Below are 22,842 nucleotides of genomic sequence, written 5' to 3'. Positions count from 1 at the left end.
CGAGTCTTGGTAGAAGACTACTTTTTACTGGAAAATGTAGGGTTTTCTAGGGAGCATACTATTTACAAACATTTGAAACCAGTTATTACACTACATTGTTACAAACATTTTTATACAAGCAATGACACTAAATACTTATGAACTCACCAGCTTTATGCTGATAAACTCTTTCAAAATAACTTGTATTCTCAGGTCATCAGTAGACAGGTACAGATGAAGCTTTTGAGAAGATGGAGCTCATACAAGACTCATCTTTTATTTTGATTATACTTTTGGAGTCTTACAAACTATACAGAACACGCTTGTATTACAATTATTATATTAATGCAATGGATGTTGTTGCTTGTCCTTACTATTATGCATTGTTGTGATACTGTACATGACGTCCTCCACCCCAGAACATTTCCGCCGTTCCGGTTTTGGGGTGTGACAGACAGCGAGATTCAGTCTATGTATGACAATAAAGTTTGGAACTTGGTTGACAATGTGCCAGGTCGTAAGACGGTCGGGTGCAATCTTCAAGAAGAAGACCGACATGGATAGGAAAGTGCATACATCCAAGGCACGACTGGTTGCGAAGGGCTTTACTCAAACCTTAAGGTTGACTATGATGAGACCTTCTCACCAGTGGCCAATATCAAGTCTATAAGGGTTATGTTGGCCATAGCTGCATTTCATGATTATGAAATATGGCTAATGGACGTCAAAATTGCCTTCCTTAACGGGAAACTGGCTGAAGAAGTTTACATGTGTCAGCCAGAGGGTTTTGTAGAGGAGAAGTACCCAAATAGATTATGCAAGCTTGAGAAATCCATTTATGGATTAAAGCAAGCATCTCGCAGATGGAATAGTTGTTTCGATGAGAAATTCAAAGAGTTTGGATTTTCGAGAAGTGAGGATGAGTCATGTGTGTATGTCAAGGCTAGTGGGAGTATAGTTAGCTTTCTAGTTTTGTATGTTGATGACATACTGCTCATAGGAAACGACATCCCCACCTTGCAGGAGGTTAAGTCCTGACTTGGGAAGTGTTTCGCTATGAAGGATCTAGGGGAAGCTGCTTATATTCTGGGGATAAGGATATTGAGAAACAAAATTAGGAGACTAATAGGACTTAGTCAAAGTACTTACTTGGACAAGGTGCTAAAACGTTTTAGCATGGAGAATTCCATGAAAGGGGAACTGCCAATCCAAAGTAATACCAAGCTGAGTAAGACTCAGAGTCTGAGTACCGATGCCGAGATAGCGGAAATGAGTCGAGTGCCATATGCTTCCGTCGTTGGCTCGATCATGTACGCTATGACATGTACTCGCACTGATGTGGATTTTGTGTTGAGCATGGTTTGCCGATATCAAGGGAACCTAGGTAGAGCTCATTGGACTGTAGTGAAGAACATTCTTAAGTACCTGCGAAGGACTAAGGACTGGGTCCTTACACTTGGTGGGAGTGATGACTTGAGAGTGACAGGGTACAGTGACGCCAGCTTTCAGACCGACAAAGATAACTTCCGCTCTCAATCGGGATGGGTTATTACCCTAAATGGAGGAGCGATTACTTGAAAAAGTTCCAAGCAGGAGACCATGGCTGATTCAACGTGTGAATCAGAGTACATAGCAGCGAGCGAAGCGTCGAAGGAGGCAATATGGTTGAAGAACTTCATTGGAGACCTTGGAGTTGTACCATCCATAAAGGAGCCTATAGATATTTTTTGTGATAACGAAGGAGCACTTGCCTTAACCAAGGAACCAAGGGATCATGGCAGATCCAGACACACAAACAGAAAATACCACTTCATCAGACATCAGGTAGAAGATGGACTCCTGGTAGTCAAGAGGGTATCATCAGAAGAGAACCCAATTGATCCTCTCACAAAGGGTCTGAGCAGCGTTAAGCACTTATAGCATGCGAGGAGCATTGGTCTGAAGGAAGATATTAGTTTTAGTGATTAGATAGGTGTTTAGAAACTTGTAATAGATAAATGTAATTGACATTTGATGATTAAGTAATGGAGATTTATTTATGAGTAAAGTTTACTATCTTGTGTCGATTGTTTACTATTGTTTCACTTTTGCATGTTTACTTCCAGAATAATTAGATTTTCATGAATTGGTTTGTAGATTGTACTTTGGGAGTAAGTTATGAGGATAGACTGTCATGAATTGGTTTGTAGATTGTCTAAGTGCTTTGACATAGCAAAGGTTTGCTACAACGTTCATGAGTACTTCTGAAATAAGATTTGAGTATTGGATTAAACCCACGCTCATTTGAATCACTTCATGGAATTTATCACGGGTGATTGTGAGATGATAATATTGTATAGTCTTTAAACCGAGATATATGGTGTGTTGTTTACAATTTGGTTGTACATTAATAATGCGTAAAGGCATCAGTAACTTGATGTATAAAACGTGCTATTGTGTGTGATTTAATGAGTAAATAGTACAAGCATATAAGTCAAAGTTTATATGTTCCTTTTATCCTAAGAGGGTAAAAGTGATATCTTGGGCCCCTCGATGATTTTTTGTTGACTTATATGTCGGGCCCGGTCAGGACTAAATTGATATGTTCAATTAATTTCTATGTCAAACAAATCGGAAGTCGGGAAACAAACTATTGGACATTGAGAATGATTATGTTCCATGTCTTTGTCCACATGATATCTTGCAGAACAGAGGATTATATGATCCCTTATCTAAAGGACATGTCATTGACTAGGTCAGAGTTCGACATCGGCTTTTGAGAGCTACGATTGCTAATTGGATTTTGAAGTCATACGTGTAGTTATAGTTATTAGACTTATCCAAGTGGGAGACTGTTGGATTAGGTGTCTAAGCCCATAACTATAATTGGTATGTACTTGACCCGATAGTAGGATGGTCCTTTTGGGTTGCCTTCACCATAGCAACTTGACATGATGAATTATGAGAAAGAGGTTGATAAATGATTAATTAATATATTATAAGAATAATATATTAATTGAGAAATCATAATATTTACAGAAATTAATTTAGAATTAATTTAGTGATCAAAAGAGATTGATTAAATGAACGGGGACTGATTATGTAAATCAGTAATAGTTGTAGTTTGGGTTAATGGAACCTATTGATAAGGGGTGGACGAATACTCTATGGGAGTCCATAAAGATTTTGTCCAAGGCCTTTCATGTGGGGGTCTATGGATTGCTTAGGGCCTAAGCAAGGGAATTAGGGTTTCCAGTTGAAAACCCTAGTAGGAGTTCAACTATATAAGGACCCCTTGGCTACCAGTTTTCGGCCTATGCTTTCATAGAAGAAACCTAGCCGAAATTGATAGCCTCCATCCTCTCTCTCTCTCTCTCTCTCTCTCTCTCTCTCTCTCTTGTTCATTATTTGCTTGTGGTGTTTGTGACTCCATTAGAGGTGCAACTGTAAAGACCCAAAAATCAAGGGTAAAAATTTCATTTTTAATATAGCTAAAACATTGATACCGGTTATTTCAAAATTTCCAAACCATCATTAAGTAAAACATTTATCAGAGTTTATCCCAAAATCATTCATTGCAGAAATCATAGGTGTGTGCACTGCGATCAATCTGAGCCTTTCTTTTCCAAATCGATGATACCTGAAACCAATAAACAAAACTGTAAGCACGAAGCTTAGTGAGTTCCCCAGAGCATAACCCACACAATCCACATAATCCATACTAGCTATAATAGCTACATAAACCGTATCAATCACATATACCGTATAAATCACATATATCGTATTAATCACATATACCGTATCAATCACATAGCCATGCATATAAACATATACGGATGTTGTGGGCTCCCCAAGGTCTTACTCCAGGATTCCATGGGCTCCCCACATGGTCTTACACCTAAGTGTCATGGGCTCCCCCCATGGTCTTCAATAGGAAATTCATGGGCTCTCCACATGGTCTTACATCCAAGTGTCATGGGCTCCCCCATGGTCTTTAATAGGAAAGTCATGGGCTCTCCACATGGTCTTACATCCGGTGCCAAGGGCTCCCCCCATGGTCTTCCATGCAAGTATCACAAAGACAGCTAGCATACCACATACCACATAGTCAATAGCATACCACCTAATCACTAGCATACCACATATACATGCATACCAGACATATAAGTAGTGAATCAACAATAAACACTACAACTAACTGAATGGGCCGACCTTGGTGCCTTAGACCCATTGATATGGTGAGGAGACTCACCTGGCACTGCTGAAGTCCCGCAAATAAAACTCCCATTGCTGGTTGACAGATTCATGTACTGTCAACATCAAAATGGCACCTAATTAATAATTGGGCTCCAATGCATAACCATAAATCTACACTTGGGGTAAATGGACCATTTTACCCCTAACCTAGCTTGGTTCCAAAACCAAGGCCCAAAAGCCCAATAATCAACAAAGGCCCAACATATGGCCCAATTTTCCAAATTGGGCCACACCTCTACATGGACTTATTTTAAGGCCCAACCAATTATTCTAGTCCAAACAATTGGCATTCTGATGGCCCAATAGCTAATAATCTTCAAGGCCCAATTATGGCCCACTTATGGCCCATTTTTCCAAATTGGGCCCAAGCCTCTCTAATAGGTCTTATCCAAAACCCAATAATCTCCTTAGTCCATAAATGTGTTCCTACTTAACTCATTAAGGACTTAATCCATTAAGTCCAAACATACAATGAAATTGGGCTTGAGTCATATCTTCACTCCATTGGTCCAAAATGTGGGTCCCGATAAGTCCAAATCAATAATTCCAAAATTAGGGTTTTCGAAACCCTAATTAGGGTTTTCGAAACCCTAATTAGGGTTTCTAACCCATTACAATCCAATTAGGCCCAAAAGTTAAGTCCTTAGGCCCACTAGGGTTTCATTAGGCCCACTTTGTCCAAAGCATCCCAAACGAGGTCCAAACGCAATCAAATCACACCGCCACCCAACACGGCGGTTGGTGGCGGCAGGAGGCCGCAGCCACCACCTCACGGTGGTGGTTATGAGTTTCCTTTATTATACTTTTTGTTAATTACAATTTACAATGCTTTAACCCAAAATAAACACACACAATAACTAACATAAACACACCCACACAGCCACCCTTGCAGTGGCCGGCGGTGGCACATGGTGGCAGCCACCACCTCACGGTGGTGGCGGTGGCTGTCTTGGTTTTCCGGCTAGACAAAACACACACAACTCACGCACACGCTTCTAATTTGCAAAATGCACCCCAGCCACCCACGTGGTGGCGCTTGGCGACGGCAGCAGCAATGCTAGTGGCAACAGCGGCGACACAGCGGCGGATTGCAGTGACAGCCACCACCTCATAGGTTTACTAGGTTTACTTCTTGATTTGTTCTTGAAAATTTTCATGATCTTTAGACTCCCACTGACCTCTTAACATATTAGATTCTCTTATCAAGAAACATTTCTTGACAAAACAAATATCCAAGAGTTAGTGTGTGTCTATATCAAGACAAAACCTACACGCAATTTGGTACTAGTTGGTCTTTGTCTTATTCAAGACATCACAACTTACCAAAATGTGCAAGTGTAAGAACATTCCTACTAAAGATTATGTCACTCAAGTCACAATCTTGGAGTATGACTCTAAGACTTGATTTAGAAACGAAGTACGATACATCTTATTGACTTAACCACTACAACAATTCTCAATTCCTCTTCTTAGCCAAACTAGTGCACTAAGGTGTCCTTAGAGGATGAATTGTGATATGGTTCTTAATCATTAAGATGATCATAAAACCCGATACAAAAGTAATCTCCCTTCTTCTTAGATTGGAAAAACTTTTTATCTTTCTGCCTTCATTGATTCTACTTATTCGTTCTGCCATTCATTGAAACCTTTTTCAATGATTCAGAATTACACTTAATCTTGTAAGTATAACCACATTTTCTAGACCTTTAGTAAATCATGACGAATAATGTTATTATTATTTATGGTGGACTTGACTAGTGCACAACATTGTGTACTAGTTCCTTTAGTCCTTCACTTGACTCAAATACTTATGTGAACAAGGAATTAGTCTTAACTACTTAAGTACCAAGATTTCCATACATCACACAATACAAGTTGTATGATTCCAAGTTTCTGACCAATTGAAACTTGGGCGATGGGAATCATTCCTTACTTAGACAATTATGACACTACCATAAATAACATAACTAAGAATCACATCCATTTCAACATTGCTAATAATAGAAATATTCAAACATCGATTTTTCATACATGTCATTGCAAGGATAAATAAATAAGACAAAATCAAAATTTATTTTATTGCGGAAAAATTTGTCCTTACAACGCAACTCAAATGAAAAACTATGATATTACATTTCTTAGCAATCTATCCTAACTCTAAAGTAGCAGCTCAAAATCCAATCATCGAATCATGCGATCGAAATCCATTTCTTCGTGATCAGACTCAGCCCACTTCTTCCTTTAAGCTTCCTCTCTTTTCTTCGATCCTTCAAAACATCAAAAATGTAATCTTATCACATAATGTATCAAGAATCAAAAATAGGAACTTATAGAGTTAGTTAATGGATTTTACCTGAAGTAGAGCCATACGTCTTGACTCTCCCATGTGTTAGATCTCTCAGGTAGACAGGACAACTTCGTCTCCAATGCCCCTTCTCTTGGAAATAAAAGCAAATTGACCTTTTTGGAACAGCACAAGGAACTACTTCAGACTTTTCCTTTCTCTTATGATCAAACTTTTCGACCATGGCATGCCTTTCGTTGCCATTGCCTATGTCCATGGAGGTTTGGAAGGCATATCTACCAATCAACTTTGCTTTTCCCGTGCGCCAAATCAATGTTGATTCAGTAGCAACAAGCAAATAGGTGAGATCGATGAGAGTCACGTCGTGGTCTATCATATAGTACTCTCTTACGAACTCACTATATGAGTCAGGAAGCGGTTGAAGAACCCAGTCAACAGCTAGCTTCTCACAGACAACGACTCCCAACATTCTTAACCTATCAATTTGTGACTTCATCTCTAAGACGTGTGCACACACTGACTTTCCTTCTTCATGTTTACTTGCCAAAAGGGCTTGAGTGAGGTTGAACTTTTCAAGCCTTTGATCTTGTGGGTTAGGGAGAATAATAGGAGGAAGTGGTGGAAGTGAAGCATGATCTCTTGTTCCTCGATCGAATCTTGGAATATCATCTTCACGTGGAAAGCTTGTTCCAAGGGATTTAGGAAGACCATAATTGTCATACTTTTACATCTACAAAACGGGAGAAAATTCAAGTTAGTTGATTGATTGAGTCCTTAATAAATCACCCCAATGAGATATTAAGGCTAGGACCCAACACAATACTCTACAACTTGGGAGAGGGATATCGTAACCCAAATTCCAGAACATTTGAAGGTAAGTGAATGACGATTCACTAATTTTCCACCATGAAAAACGAAAAAAAGATTAAGTTTTAAAATGTATTGAAAACTCCTAGATCCTTTGAGATTCATTGAACTTTTCAATGGCATGTTTAAATCTCGATATGCCCCACGTTTTGTGACTGGGATGCCGAGGATCACAAAACAGGGTGTGAATAACCATGAAAATATACATGGCGCCCCCAATGTTACAGTCACCTATTAGATGTGCCGGTTAACCATACACTCTCCACCGAACTATGACAAACATCGATTCACCCTTTGCTACCTTTGCTTAGAACCCATTTAGTGTTTCGTTTAACCACACACGCTCCACTAACGTCTTAGCAAGGGTACAAAGTGTAATTTCATGGAATTGCATCAAATTCACTTTTTCCTAAAGTAACTAAGATTTGGGAATTTTATAAAACATTTAGTTACTTTATAATTCATTATACCTTTAATGGAAAGGGTTTGCCCTATCCTACCCGTTCGGCTAACGACCCTCCACCAATCAAGGAAGCGGTGGGTGAGAGTGGACACCCATTAAACGGCCATTTTATAGGCCATAACCTTATACCCCCTTCATAGATCGGCTTCGTGAATGAGGCCTACTAACGGTAAGACTAGCATTTAAGTTATACATATATAATATTAGACCTTTTAATCTTATATATAGTATAATGGTGTATTTTACACTTTTAAAATACTATGTGGTCTAATTTAATAAATTACACTTTTAATTTAATTAAATGTAAACCATATCACTATGGATTTATTAACTCTCTTTTAATTATACACTTAATTAATTTAATAAAACCATAAGGGTGCAATTTGAACTTTTCAAAAATTAGGGTTTTAGAATTTAACATTTTAAAATTAAACTTTTAATTAAAATTTAAATTCCAAAACTTGAGGGCAAGTTTTGAAATATTTCAAATCATTAGGGTTTTAATCAAATTTAAAATTTCTGAAAATTAAAATCTTTTAATTTGAAATTTTAAATATTAAAACTTTGATTTAATAATTATCCCAAAATTAAACAATTAATTTGAATTATCAAATCTTGAAGGATTATCTATTAAATTAACAAATAATTTAACCTAATCTCTTAAATCCCCTAAAATTCGAAAATATGGGATGGGATAATTCAAAATCTTTAATTACCAAATTAAACTATTAAAGAGATAATCAAAAGATATGGCAATATCCAAATCCCTAATATTTAGGGATCTTATCTTGGGGAAGAGGCAAATTTCGAAACCCTAGGTTTGGATAACCCTAGAATTCGAAATCTTGGAGGCTAAGGAAAGGGTTTGGGAAACCCTATCAAATTTCGAAATTTAGGGTTTAAGAACCGTAATTTCGAAAATCATGCCTCTAGGGTTTATGGGCTATAAACCCTAATGTGTCAAATTCATACATTTGTATAAAATCTAATTGAAAACAAAACCAAAAAGCTCTGATACCACTGATGGGTTTTATACAAACAATCATTTGTGTGCATGCAACCTTAGATTCGGATCTATGTTTTCACTATTAGTTATACAACATTATGAACACAAAAAGAAACCTAGCATGCTTCTAGTATTTTCGAAAATCACATAGAAGAATAAAATACATACCTCTTGTTGTTATGTAGTAATAACAACTTGTATCTTGAATCTTCTTGTCTTTGAAAGCAAGTACCACAAGTGTAGTACCTCTAATGGCTCACAAACACCAAGAGCAATTGGAGAGGCAAGAGAGAGAGACAGGAGGTATGAAATTCGGCTCTAGGAACCCTAGGTATCAAGTCACCGAATTTCTTATGCTAAAGGGTCTTTATATAGGCGTAGAAATTAGGGTTTCAGTCCTTATCCTTATCTGGTTGCTTAGCCACCAAGCAGCCCAAAGGACAACCCTAGAAATCTTATCATGGACGAATTCTAAGGCCTTATCCCCTTGAATTCGTCCACCCTATCATATAGGGCATCATTTGCCCTACTTTGCAACTATCACATAATTACAGTTCAGTCCCCCTAGTTTAATTAACTTCTTTTGATCACAAAATTAATTCTTAATTAATTCTTGACCAATGATAATTAAACAAATATGATTTCTCTTATAATATATTATTCTTATAATATATTAATAAACCATAATAACCTCTTTCTCTATTATTTCTCCAGTCAAGTTGTTTTGGTGAAGGCAACCCAAAAGGACCATGCACAACCGGGTCAAGTACTTACCAAATATGGTTACGGGCTTAGACACTAATCCAACAATAAACACTTCCATAAATGGGTCCAACGGTACTTCATAATGAAAATGTATCAAAGAACATATACATAAGTGGTGTTTCCTAAGCTAGTTCTAGTTAAATATGATCAATAAGATGAAGTCATTGTTTTATTATGACCGTCGATGGAAAAACGAAAATAGGGCGTGCTTGAAGCCATAACTGTAACCTATCCCAAGGTGAAGATCTAATTCACAAAAAAATGCAATTATCACCAAATGATCAGTTATACAAGTAGAAATTGTGACGCTCCGTATCCAGCAGATTCAACAAAAACTGAATCATCACATATAATACAACCACTAAAATTGAGCAAAAACGATTTATTTGTAATTTGGCAGATATAATGATACAAAAAACACTCAAACTTTTTATAACAATCTCATAATAACCTATAAAATAATCGACAGATGCCCACAAATATTAAAGCTCTTCACTGTCAGTCGACATATTACGAATTTAGAGTAGTCAGAATTGAATCTAGAGCATGTTCAATAACACCAACAAGTATGAAATGTGTATTTTGGATTGATTGTCCGAAATGATTTATAGGTAGACTGCAATACTAGGTCAGATCATTTACCCAGTTACAATTTAAATAATACGGGTCTGAAATGTAGGCACTGTATAGGTGATCATTTTTCAAAGCATTATTAAAAATGGTTATTTTTTTTATAAATGCAAGTAAAAATAGTTCAGATTATTCAATTTCTATATATATATATATATATATATATATATATATATATATATATATATATATATATATATATATATATATATATATATACACGGTTGGGTTCATCATAAAACCAAAATAATTAAGAGAAATATAGAACAATATGAAAATGATTAATGTTTATACTAAACATATACGTTCGTCTTTGAAAATATATATTCTTCTATTATGAATATACAAAATGTTCAAAAATTAACATATTATTTTTATATGACTTTACGGTTTTATGAGTGTGACTTGGTTTTATATTGGTCTCTAATCTCTCTCTCTCTTTCTATATATATATATATATATATATATATATATATATATATATATATATATATATATATATATATATATATATATATATATATATATATATATATATATATATATATATATAGGGCTACGTTATATTGTGGATGAACAACTATTGTGCGGACGTGTGGACAGTGCTATTCTATGACAATTACTAAAATAATAAGTTGTTTAGTAATGTGAATACGTTTAACCTCACACAATTATTGTCATTTCCATGCATTCTCATTAATTCCTATTCATTTTTATTTTCACGCATCGTTTTTCACTCATTTTCATTCTTACAGAATACGACTCAATAAACATCCTGATAACATTCTGATAGAATGAGAATAATAATAAAAAGTCTATAATAACCTTATAGACGATTTAATTGGTGAGAATGTGTGATAATGACAATAGTTATCTAAGATTGAACGTATTCGCATTATCAAACAATATATTTTCTTTGTTATTCTCACAGAGTAACATTGTCCACACGCAAGGTTTCAGAACTCGCTACTCGGTACCTGCTCGGCCGACTACCGAGAAGCGAGTACTCGGGAGTACTCGGGGAGTACTCGGATTCGGTAATTCGTGTAGAAATATTTTTAATAAAATTTTATATGTCAAAATCATAAGTTAAAATCATAATTTGATTGAAATATATAACAAAATTAGATACATGTGAATACATAAAACCTGAAATACACACAATTGTCTCAATTCGTGAATAATTACTGAAAATTTAAGATATATATAGTAATAATCACATGTGTGTTAAATAATAAATCATTAGGTGCATTATACATATTAATCTTGAAATTCTTCATTTTTTTCTCTTTTTATGACAATTTTGACCCTTTGACCAAGTTTGACGGAGTTTGACCGAGTTGGCCGAGTTTGACCGAGTAAGATCGAGTAGGCCCGAGTTAGAGAGATACTGACCGATTTTTGACCAAGGTTGACCAATTTTTAACAGAGTTTGACTTAATCCGAGTTTTTTTGCCGAGTTCACAAAACTCGCCTCGGTGGAGGGCCGATTCCGAGTACTTGGCCGATTAGGTCGATTTTTACAACACTGTCCACACGTACGCACAATAGATGTCAATCCACATTTAAACCTATATATATATATATATATATATATATATATATATATATATATATATATATAAAGTGTTAAGACAATCTTCTAAATTTTGTTAGGATTCAAATGTTTCTAGCAACTATTGTGTGCATGTGTGCACCAATCACAAATTAGTAAATATTAAATTATTAATTAAATCAAATAAGGGTATTTTCGGTTTTTTGTATTTACAATTAATGAGGTTATTTAATTTAATCCCACAATTAAGGAAAGCAAATCAATATTTTAAAACCCTAAAAATAACCCCTTTCGTTCATTGGCATCTACAAAACATTGACTTCTTCCTCCAACTTCCATCTTGCTCCCCTGTTCTCGTTATTCACGACGTCGTTCTCATCTAACATAGTTATCCCCACTTTAAAGCACATTCGGCAAGTATTTTATCCAATTCCAAAGCTTCGGTGATCGAAAAATAGAAGGGGGTCAGAGCCGACACCCTTTGCTGACGATTATGGCGTCACAACCAAGAGAAGAGTTCAAGGAAAGGAAGACGACAATCGTTAAAGGAGGCGGCATCCGACGAAACAAAGAGGCGGCATCCGACTCTATATACTCGATGAACCCTAATTAGTGATTTCTTATTCTCTTTATCTTTAAATGCTAGATTTGGATGTATTCGATTATAATGTATTGCTGGAAATCATCGCCGCCTAACATCATTGTCAACCACTACATTGTCACTCGATCCATAGTTGCAGGTAATTTTTTTAAATTCTTATTGATTTACCAAAATTAATCTCTTTTGGACCAAAATACTCATTAAACGTCATTTGGCCATTCTAATTTAAAATTATAACCAACACTCATTTTGGTCGATTACTTTTGGGCGATTACTATTGGGCATTGGTAAGGAAAAAGGATCGACTGGGTTATTAAAAGTTTGTACAATTATTGTTTGCCGACTTTGTTTATATTTGAAAGTCTATTGTACAAATACTAAAATAAATATGTTATGAAATTTTTTTTCTCAGTTGGGTTCACAATGATTACGAATACTCATATCAATGAAATTTAGTTTCCCACTTGGGTTCATAATTTTTTTGCCCTCTAAATGTTCGATGAAATGCCTATATATAAGACTCTGTCTTTTTTCATTGCAGTTTTAGGATTACACGATTGTATTGCATATGTTATAAGCATATTGATTTTTAACATTTTTTTATGATTTCTTTGTCTATTTATAAGGATCATGGTCTTTGTTGATACACACCTAGCACCCATATTATTATTCTAACTTCATTAATTGTTTTAGATAAATTTTGGCTTGTTTGATGATAATACGTAACAAGTGTTTGTTGAAATGCCTGAAAGAGAATCTAAAGAATTTAACATTGTGGTATGCATTCAGTCAGAATTATTAGCAACACATGTTTTATGTAATTGTTTAAAAAGGTAATTAATTTGTCTGTGTATTATTTTTGATTCAATTTGTGATTTTGAATTCCAATTTCTATTGTCCCTCGTTATTGTATATTTGGAATCTAAAATTATATTAGCAGTAAATACGATACTTTTGAATGTATTCTATGTATTCTGTCGGAATGTATTATGCCAGAATAAAATCTATGTATTCTACTAGAATGTATTCTATGTATTCTACCAGAATATATAAAGTGATAGTTAATTGCAAGTAACATGTTTTTAACCATTATTAGTTTTTGTTGTATTTGTGATAGGAATGGCTGGAAGAATGCATTGAAGACCTAATAGGAATAACTTGAAGAACGAATAAAGTTTGATCATATTCAAAATTTAAGAATGTTGTTATTTTTCAAGAATTTTATTCATTTTTGTTAATATTCTTTTAGAATATGTATAAATATATAAAAATGTATAAGACTTTTAGACTGTAAGAATATGTATGAATTTGTATTTAAGTTCGGATGTATAAGAATATATTAGAGAGTTGTTATTTTTCAACATCGGATTCAAGAATTTTGTTTTTCTTCAATAATATTCTATTAGAATAAAATTCGGAAAGAACATCATTCTAACAAAAAATATTCTGACAGAATAAAATCGGTTATGTTTACAAATTACGTTAGAATTAAAATTGAATTAATTAAAAAAATTCAGATTTTTTAAATTAGGAGAATTAATTATCCCTAAAAATCCTAAAATTTCTTTTTATAAATGTAGTAAATTGTTCAAAATACCCTTTTGCTAAAAATTGTGTGATTATATGGTACATGTTACCCCATTGTAATATCATACACTCTCAAATCATGTCCATTGATTGATTTCATCCGTTGGTTCAGATCTGTGCATTCTGGCACACAATGGTTAGTAAAAACAAAATAACATAAGCATATATATATATATATATATATATATATATATATATATATATATATATATATATATATAAAGTGTTAAGACAATCTTCTAAATTTTGTTAGGATTCAAAATAAATTTAAAACTATGTCCGACAAATTAGTTGAAAAATTCAACTAATTAATAACTGAAAAGCTAGTATGTAATTGTTAATAAATGAAATTTTTAAAAAAAATAGACGATATGAAATGGTATCCATACCCTCCACCGCGCCTACAAATATTGCAAGGCTTGGGGAAGAGGCGAGGAAAAGAGGGCTCGCCTGTCACGATAATATTAAGTAGCTATTTTTGGTATTGTGTCTCACCCCTTCGTGGTGACCATCCATTGATTAAGATCTCAAAGTTTAAACTTGAGACTTTCATTATATGGGGTTTGGTGACTAATGTTACACGGTGAGCAACCACAATCGTTCTAGAGAAAAACGATATGACAATATGGCTTAGGTTATTGTATTCAAACTAATTATTGTGTTATTGTATGCATAAATGTGGGCCAATCATTTTACTTATTTTAAGAAAGTGATTAATACATATTATTGAATTAAAAATAATTGAAAAATACCATCCAATTTAACTAGAATGGTATTTTAGTCAATTAATATATATTTAATAAAGGAAATTTGCATATTTTAAGGGGTCATAAATTCTATTAATTTTAAACATCTGATTTTTACTAATTATAAGGTTTTTAATTCGGACATTCTGACAGAATATGTTTAAGTGTGTTCAAAAATAATAATATTCTAGAATAACAAATTTTCTTGATCATGACTTTAAAAATTTATTGTAGAATAACAAATTCTCGAACCAGCAATTGAAGAATTAAAACAAAAATTACATTAATTCTTATAGAATACATGTAACAATTGTAAAGAATTACATTTATTGTTAAAGAATAAAACTAAAAAACTTTTAACTCGGGAAAAAAAACATCAAAATCTAACAAATACACTAATTTATTCTAAAAGAACAATGTTGCTAAGAAACACTTTTAATTTTGTTGTCCGTTCTTCAAGCATCAACTTCTGTGAAAACAAAACAAAATTGTAGTTTAGATTCTAATAATGCATTAGCAAATGAAAAATAAAAAACTAAATTTTTTTGGAAAAAGATGTAAACTTGTGAATTGAACCAAAACCAATAAACAAGAATTGTAGAACATGCATAAATCAGTGAGAAAATATCCATATTCCATTCCAACAGAATTAGAATTCATGATTCCATTCCAACAGAATTGGAATTCATGATTCCATTCCAACATAATCGGAATTCCATTCCATGCCATCTTTTAACTACACAACTTTACTTTATCGGATTTTTAGAGCCTTCTTCCATACTTTTTACTACCTAAAAAGACTAACATTTGGTAGGAGGAACCATTGTAAATTGTGATTGATACTTTTGCATATAATATCTACATCAACAGAAACTAAGTCAATAAAACCCGCAAGAAAATGCAACTTGGTATTAGTTATATTTCATTTGTATAATTATAATAACACTGATGGAATGATAAAAATGCACCCAAAAAGTGGCCATAACTACAAATCCCAAGCATTTTAACCAACATGTGTGTGTATCTAAAGAAATTTTCCATGGGTGTTCATCCTAGAAATCTAAGAATTCAAGTATAAAAAATACAAAACTATATCAAGTTATATGATTCTGATATCAACTTTGATCCCATGACAGTTTCGCACTTCAAAACAGTACGTACTCATCAGAAGATAGCTTCATACAACGAAAGGGGTAATTCAAAATACTATGAAGCAAACATAATCCCACTGTTGAATGCGAATTAATTGAAGAAAAAATCTAACCATACCATCGTCATTATCATAGGATTTGATTACAAATTATGGATACCTAAAGGGCATATTACTTAGGGAAAAATAAGCAGAAACCCCGCCAATCAAGAATTGATTTGAATTATTACATGATAATGGAAGAATTACTCACCAGCGCAGTCGAAAACGATAGCAAATTGCGATCTAACCAACATGAAATGGACCGATATCTCCAGTACGAAGTGAACCAGCGATCTCATCAGCTACAGTCAAGCACGATATAACCCAACCACTCAGCGCCATCCACACCATATTCGCCATCCACAGTGTCATACTCCAAGGTACTGCCATAGTCGTACCTACTGTTACCATCGACCACAGCGCCATCCACACCTTCTGTGCTGTTCCCATCGACCACATCGACTTGCGAAGCCGACCGACAGACCTTCGTTGCTCCGGCTATTGCTGTTCGCGTCTCTTCTTCAGACCCTTTTCATCTTCATTCCTTGACACCTACCAGCCGACCGAGAAGAGCGCATCGTCGCTCACCGTCGCTGCTACTACTGCTACCGATTTGGTGATGAAGATTCGTAGGCCGTATATAAGAGGGGGGAATTAGGTTAAAATCAACGATAACTAGCAAAATTATAGGGAGTATTTGTGGAAGTTATTTCTCAAATTACCTAGTTACCCTTATTGATTTATTTAATTATTGTTTTTTCTATTAATTTTTGATTGGTCCACAATCATGCATACAATAACACAATATTTAGTTAAAACACCTGAACTTATCTCATGACAATATATCATCATAATTCGCATATACAATATATCATTTAATTAAAGTACTTTTTAAAAAACAATTTTCAATAATTTTTATTTAAATTAAATTTCATGTACGTAAAAAAGTTTGAAAATGTAAATGTGAAATTTCTTGAAATGAAAAGTTTTTAGGTCTAAACATAAAAATCGCAGAATATAAATCCTTTTATGTATATTTAACCCGAAATTTTATAATGCTATTAAGACAACCTTTTTAATTAACTGATTAATAAACTAACTGTTGCATAATATAAATATATATACTGTAAGTAATAAAAAGTAATGACATAAATACTATAGAAATATCACTTGACAAACTATAGATAAGTTTAACATCTATTTTCTTGTTAATTATCAACGCTCTATTAAATAAAAAAACACAAGTTTTAGTGTTTAATATTTTATCAGTTGGGATTTATTTAATTATTTAAAAATACAACAATAACATGCATGTGAATGCTATAATTTCAATTTTTCATTTTTTATGCAGATGTTTAATTGTGTGCTACGTAAAACTTATGTAGAGCAGTTAGCTATTAGATGGATGAATCTCCCATTGTTGCAAATATTTTTGTAGCATTTTCTTATTTTGTAGAAATAACATATTTATAGTAAAAAAAAAGTTTAAACACCGTATCACCGTCTATTCACATCCAAATTCATAGAATTAACTCGTTGATAAACAAATTATTGTATTTATCTGCAGGTATGCGTATGGCGAATGATGTGAAACAATTATTATTCGGAACGAAATATATATACGTGCACGTGTGGAGAGAGAGGAGGAAGACAAAGGTGACGGCTGTTTTGAGAAAGTGCGAAAGGGGCACTCCAAATTCCCCGTGAGGAGTCTTTGGAATCATCCAAAACAAACAACTAGTCTTCACTATTTCTTTCTATTTTTCCCATAACCTAGGTTTATGCCATTCTAATTATTTTTAGTTTAGTTTATAAAAGAGTATTAACTGGTTTTCCATAAAATTGAATCATAAATACTTTTAAGATTAAAAGTTTTGAATGCCATGAAAATTATATTAAAGCAATTGGTGATTGTTCGATAACCCAAGTAGATGGGATGATTTGTCATTTAGATAACTTAATATTATTTTCTAGTTTACGATATTTTTAGGGTTTCAAGATGATGGTTTATAGAAGTAAATGATAAGTGGTGATGTTGCCCATGATAAGATTGGAAAGGATTAGATTAAAAACCGGTTTTTTAGTTGAACCGGTATGGTTACCGGTTCCCGGTTCAACCGGTTTAACCGGTTCGACCGCCGGGTCAACCGGTCTCTATAGTTTTCATGTTTTTTTTCTATTTTCATACACATACATACATATATAAATCATGAATTTGATGTTTACAAATTCAAACAATAAAAATACACATAAAAATAAGTTGTAGATAAATTCAAATACATTAAAATAACACATAACCATAAATTTTAGTGTTTTACATCAATCCATATACGTCAAAAAGAAAATAAAATATAATACCGTAACGAAATATAGTTTTAAATTAATACATACACATCACAAAACTTTATAACATTCATCATATATTTTTATTTACAAAAAACTAAATAGATATGAAAAAAAATCATCAAAGTTTATTATGTAAATTGTTTTTTTTCATATGATTTTATTCAATTTAACCGGTTCAACCGGTATATTTTGACCGGTTCAACCGGTTTTTTCTAAAAACCGGCCGGTTCAATCCGGTTCAGAAATCAATGTAAAACCGGTAATAGTTGAACCGCTCTCTCCTCCGGTTCCCGGTTCGACCGGCCGGTTCAAACCGGTTTTTAAAACATTGGTTTTACCCCTCTTTAATGTAGTATACTGGTATGCGATTAGGACTCACTCAATACTTGCTTTTTGTCGCATCAAATGTGTAGAAGAAAGACAATTAAGTAAAGCAATAAACGCGTTTGTGTCGTGGTGTCTCCACATTAATATTAAATTACCAGTAACAGTAATTAAGTAATTATTATTGCTATTACAATTTCTTTTTTGTACGACAACAATTTATATATCGACAAAAACTACCAAGATAGCTAAAAACTGGCTACTGTTATAAAAATATGAAGTTAAGTTAAAGAATTAAGTTGAAATGGAGATAGTAAAAAGCTTTATTTCAATATTTATGGAAAAAACAACCAAATTTTAAAATACATAATACTCACTATTTATATTAGACAAAGAAATAATACTCACTATTTATATTAGACAAAGAAGATGAAAGGTAAGATATGTTATCATTGCTCCATATAGTGGTGCACAACTATACTCATAAAATTCATCATAATGTTTGTAATCATGCCCACTAATTATGATGGCCATTAATTATGGAGAGTAATGGGGGAATATGAAAAATTCAATAGTCATTCACTAAATAATAATTCATAAATACTAATTCATAACATTTCCCATTAAATTACGACAATATCATACCTCGTTAAAACTTAATCGGTAAAACCTAATGAGAAAAAACCCTGTTGGGTATTATTGTGTTGCGTCATGGGCTTATTTTGTATATCCGGATTGGGCCTGTCCATCCGTGATTATCTAGTAGGGTTAAACTATAAATAATGCATGCATGTATGCATTAGATACGTTCTTGATTATCATTATTATTGTTTTGTAAACCTAAACACCTCTACAGTCGAAGTTCTTAATCGAGCTCTTCTGAGGTGTTAAAGTTAATCATACGACATCTTTAAAGCCATTCCTATGTTCTTAATTACATCTTTTATTGTTTGTTTGCTTATAATCTATCGATCCTAATAAAACGTTGTTCTAACAATTGGTATCAGAGCAGGAGACTGTGTGATCTATACACATTCCTTCTGTATTAAGAATTCTTTAGGGTTTCCGCTTTTATTGAATATAAAGAAGCCGTCTTCTTCCTGTCGACGGTAACTCTGGTGTTTGATAAAAACCCTAATATCAAGTTTACAGGTCTGATTCTAGCGGTTCTAAGGAAAGGCTCACCATGTCTCACGAAGATTCTCAAACTAATCCCATCAACATCTCTAACAGCATTGGATCCACTACAAGGGTTCCCATTCTTTACACACAAGACTATAAAGTATGGGCGCATCACTTTGAAGATTACGTGGTTGGATCTGAAGACAATGGCTATCTCATCTGGGAAGCCATCACGCTTGGGCCGTTTGTTCACTCTGGAACGAACACGACTGTGAAGAGTCAAAAAGAATATAATAAGCTGGTGGCGGACGTAGATAAAATGTCGTAGGATGAGAAGGACAAGTTGTTATGTAATGTGAAGGCCATGAGAATGATCAGATTCGCTTTGCATTCTGACACCTTTCGGTTAGTTGGTTCATACACGACGGCTAAAGAAATCTGGGATAGGTTGAAGGAACTCTACTCAACCGATGAAGATCTAGAACACTCTATTCAAACCTTGCTGCTCTCAGAATTTGGTGTTTTCGAACAGAAACCAGAAGAGAAACTGATACAAACCTTCGATCGCTTCAATAATCTCCTAAGCAAGATGATCAAGCATGGTATAGAAAGGAAGTTGATCGAGCAAAAGGTAACCTTCATGAATGGTTTGAGACCAGAATGGATGGTTGTGGTTTCAACAGTGAAAGCACATGAACAGTTTAAATCTTACTCACTAGCGAAACTTGTGGGAATACTTAAGGAAAAAGCGTTGCAGAAGAGAGGAGGAGTCGGATATGTCTGAGTGTGACCTTACAAGCGAAGAATATGCTATGATGGTCACCAATCCAAAGAAGTTTGCACGAAGGAAATTTCCTGTCAATAAGAACCGAAACTGGCAGGGAAGCTGCAGTTCTGAGAAGGTGAAAGATGAAGCGAAAAATACTTCTCAAAAGGATGAAGACAAGAAGGAGAGCAAGCTTGCAGGAGACTTTGGATTCGACTGCAATTATTGTCATGGCAAGAACCACTTTGCTAAAGATTGCATGCTGAGGAAGATGGCTGAGAAAAGAGATGATGAAGATGATGAGGCGTACTACATTCGAAAGTTGGAAGAGATCAAGAAAAAGAAGGCAACTAAGAGTTCAATGAATGCCTTGATTGTGCAGTAAAATGCAGATGAGGATGAATTCGGTGGCGTTGAAGTCTGGTCAACCGATTCTGAGGATGAAGAGGTGAGAAAGCCCACGCATGGAAGAGCTTATGTGGCGAGGGATGCAAGTTCGGCTGGAAGATGTTTGGTGGTTGTAGTTGGTAGATCAACCGAAAGTAAGAGTAAGGAGCCGAACCTAACTGAGGATAAGTGCTTTGCAGCCAAGCCCATGAGTGAGAAGATCAACGACTGTGATCGGCTGATCAAAAAGGTACAATCCATCCTTGAATCACTTAAAGTTCCAGTAACAAATTATGAAGAAGAATTAAGTGAATTAAAATTTAAATTTTCTAACTTAAGTGGTAGTCTCATGCAAACTCGCTTAGCGAACTCTAACCTAACTGACCAACTCAGCAGGGTGTCTTCAAAGAGTGAGGAGAGAAGGATGTGGATTGAGCTGAAGGAGGCGGAGTTAAATAGGGCTAGGGATGAAAGTATTTATTTGCAACGAGACAATTTAAAGTTTTTAAAACAAAGGAATGTTTTTTGTTTAATTGCTAAGCGCTTATATACTAATATTGCTCAATTGCACTTAAATTGTGAAATAGGGAAAAAGATTCATAAGATGATCTTACCCTTCCTTGAATTTAAGGATGATGAGGTCATTGCTGAATGTGAATCAATAGTGTCCTCAGAAGAGACATCCATCGCTTACAAAATCGGACTGGACAAGATAGAGGCCTTCATTGACTCTAAGGAACATAAATGTATGCTCAAAAATCTTTTAGATGAAAATGATAGGTTAAAAATTAAGTCCGAGACCATTCAATCATTTGATTCGTCGAACGCTAAATTAATTTCAGAAAATAAAATGAACATAGAAAATACGTCTGAATTTGATGAGGAAAGTGAGATGAGCGAAATCTCAGTGGAAGACGTGGTTGATTGCTCTGAGTTTATGAAAAGCGAAACCGAGAATGAGAAACCCCTCATATCTGAAAATTCGGTTGAATACGCTCGCCTGTCAAAGGACAAGCCACAGAAACTCAAAGAGAAAGCAATGGTTTATCATAAGGTTCAAACTGTGCCGAATCAGGTATATGCTGTTACAGGGGTCACTTCAAAACAAACAGCAGAATTGAAAATCTTGGTCGACAAAGACAATGCTGAAGGGTGCGACGATTATTTCTGGTCAGTCCCTATTGATAACGCAGATGAAACCATCGGCTTATCTGAGCAAACCTCTTGGAGGGTAAAAGGAAGATATGTTGCTGAACCTATCAACAAACCCTCGAGTTTCGACAAACCAAGCACAAGTGGAACAAAAGAGATCCCTGAAGAACCAATGAGAACACCGAATGTTCCTACCAAGACAACCGAAACTCAAAAGGAAAAGCCAAAGGCTAGCTTCAATATCCACAAATCTCAGAAGTAGTTAGCTGAACAGAAACACCAAAGAAATCAAAGATACATGAAAAATCTGAATGAGCGAAAACGTTATTGGCAATCTCAAAATCCTAACTACGTACCTCCTAAGAAAGAATCAATTGGCAAAAGAAAGGAAAAGATAAAAGAAAAAGAGAATTTCAGTCCAAGCTCCTACTATTCCAAAGCTCAGAACCGAACGTCTACTTTCGGTTCCAAAACAAGCACACAGAACCGAACGTCTAGCTTCGGTCCCAACGTCAAGGCTAACAACCGAACGTCCAGTTTCGGTCCCAAGTCAAGTCTCGGTCCTTCCAACTCCCAAAGAAAATCGAATTCGGTGAAGGACATCAAAGGAAAGGGAAAGCTTGATTCAGATTCTGATTTCAATAATAAGAAAAAGTCAGCTAACCCTAGGATTCAAAAGAAAATTACAAAACCATCTAACAAAACACCATCGAATACACCAAAAATTAAACAAGATAAAACCAAAATCAAGGTGTATACCATCAAAAGAAAAGATCAATCCACTCTAATAAAAAGAACTTATTTGGTTGATAT

The 22,842-nt window shown here is 34.5% G+C and overlaps 1 protein-coding gene across 1 annotated transcript; it reads right to left on the bottom strand.

Annotated features, from left to right (window-relative positions):
• Positions 1 to 16,147: 16,147 nt before the first annotated feature.
• LOC145135796 (uncharacterized) lies at positions 16,148 to 16,334 on the bottom strand. Its single transcript, XM_079070011.1, has one exon. The coding sequence runs from the start codon at positions 16,320 to 16,322 to the stop codon at positions 16,176 to 16,178; it is 147 nt and encodes a 48-aa protein (XP_078926137.1). The 5' UTR covers positions 16,323 to 16,334; the 3' UTR covers positions 16,148 to 16,175.
• Between the last annotated feature and the right edge of the window lie 6,508 nt (positions 16,335 to 22,842).

This window comes from Lactuca virosa, chromosome 9 (genome assembly GCF_052849685.1).
Source record: "Lactuca virosa cultivar CGN04683 chromosome 9, Lactuca_virosa_CGN04683_v6, whole genome shotgun sequence".
NCBI classification, from domain to species: domain Eukaryota; kingdom Viridiplantae; phylum Streptophyta; class Magnoliopsida; order Asterales; family Asteraceae; genus Lactuca; species Lactuca virosa.
Note: the sequence above shows the minus strand (reverse complement) of the source record. Positions and strands in the feature narration are given on the sequence as shown.

Excerpts from the sequence above, each read along its gene's own strand:
- LOC145135796 (XM_079070011.1), bottom strand. The coding sequence starts at position 16,322 with ATGGCAGTACCTTGGAGTATGACACTGTGGATGGCGAATATGGTGTGG.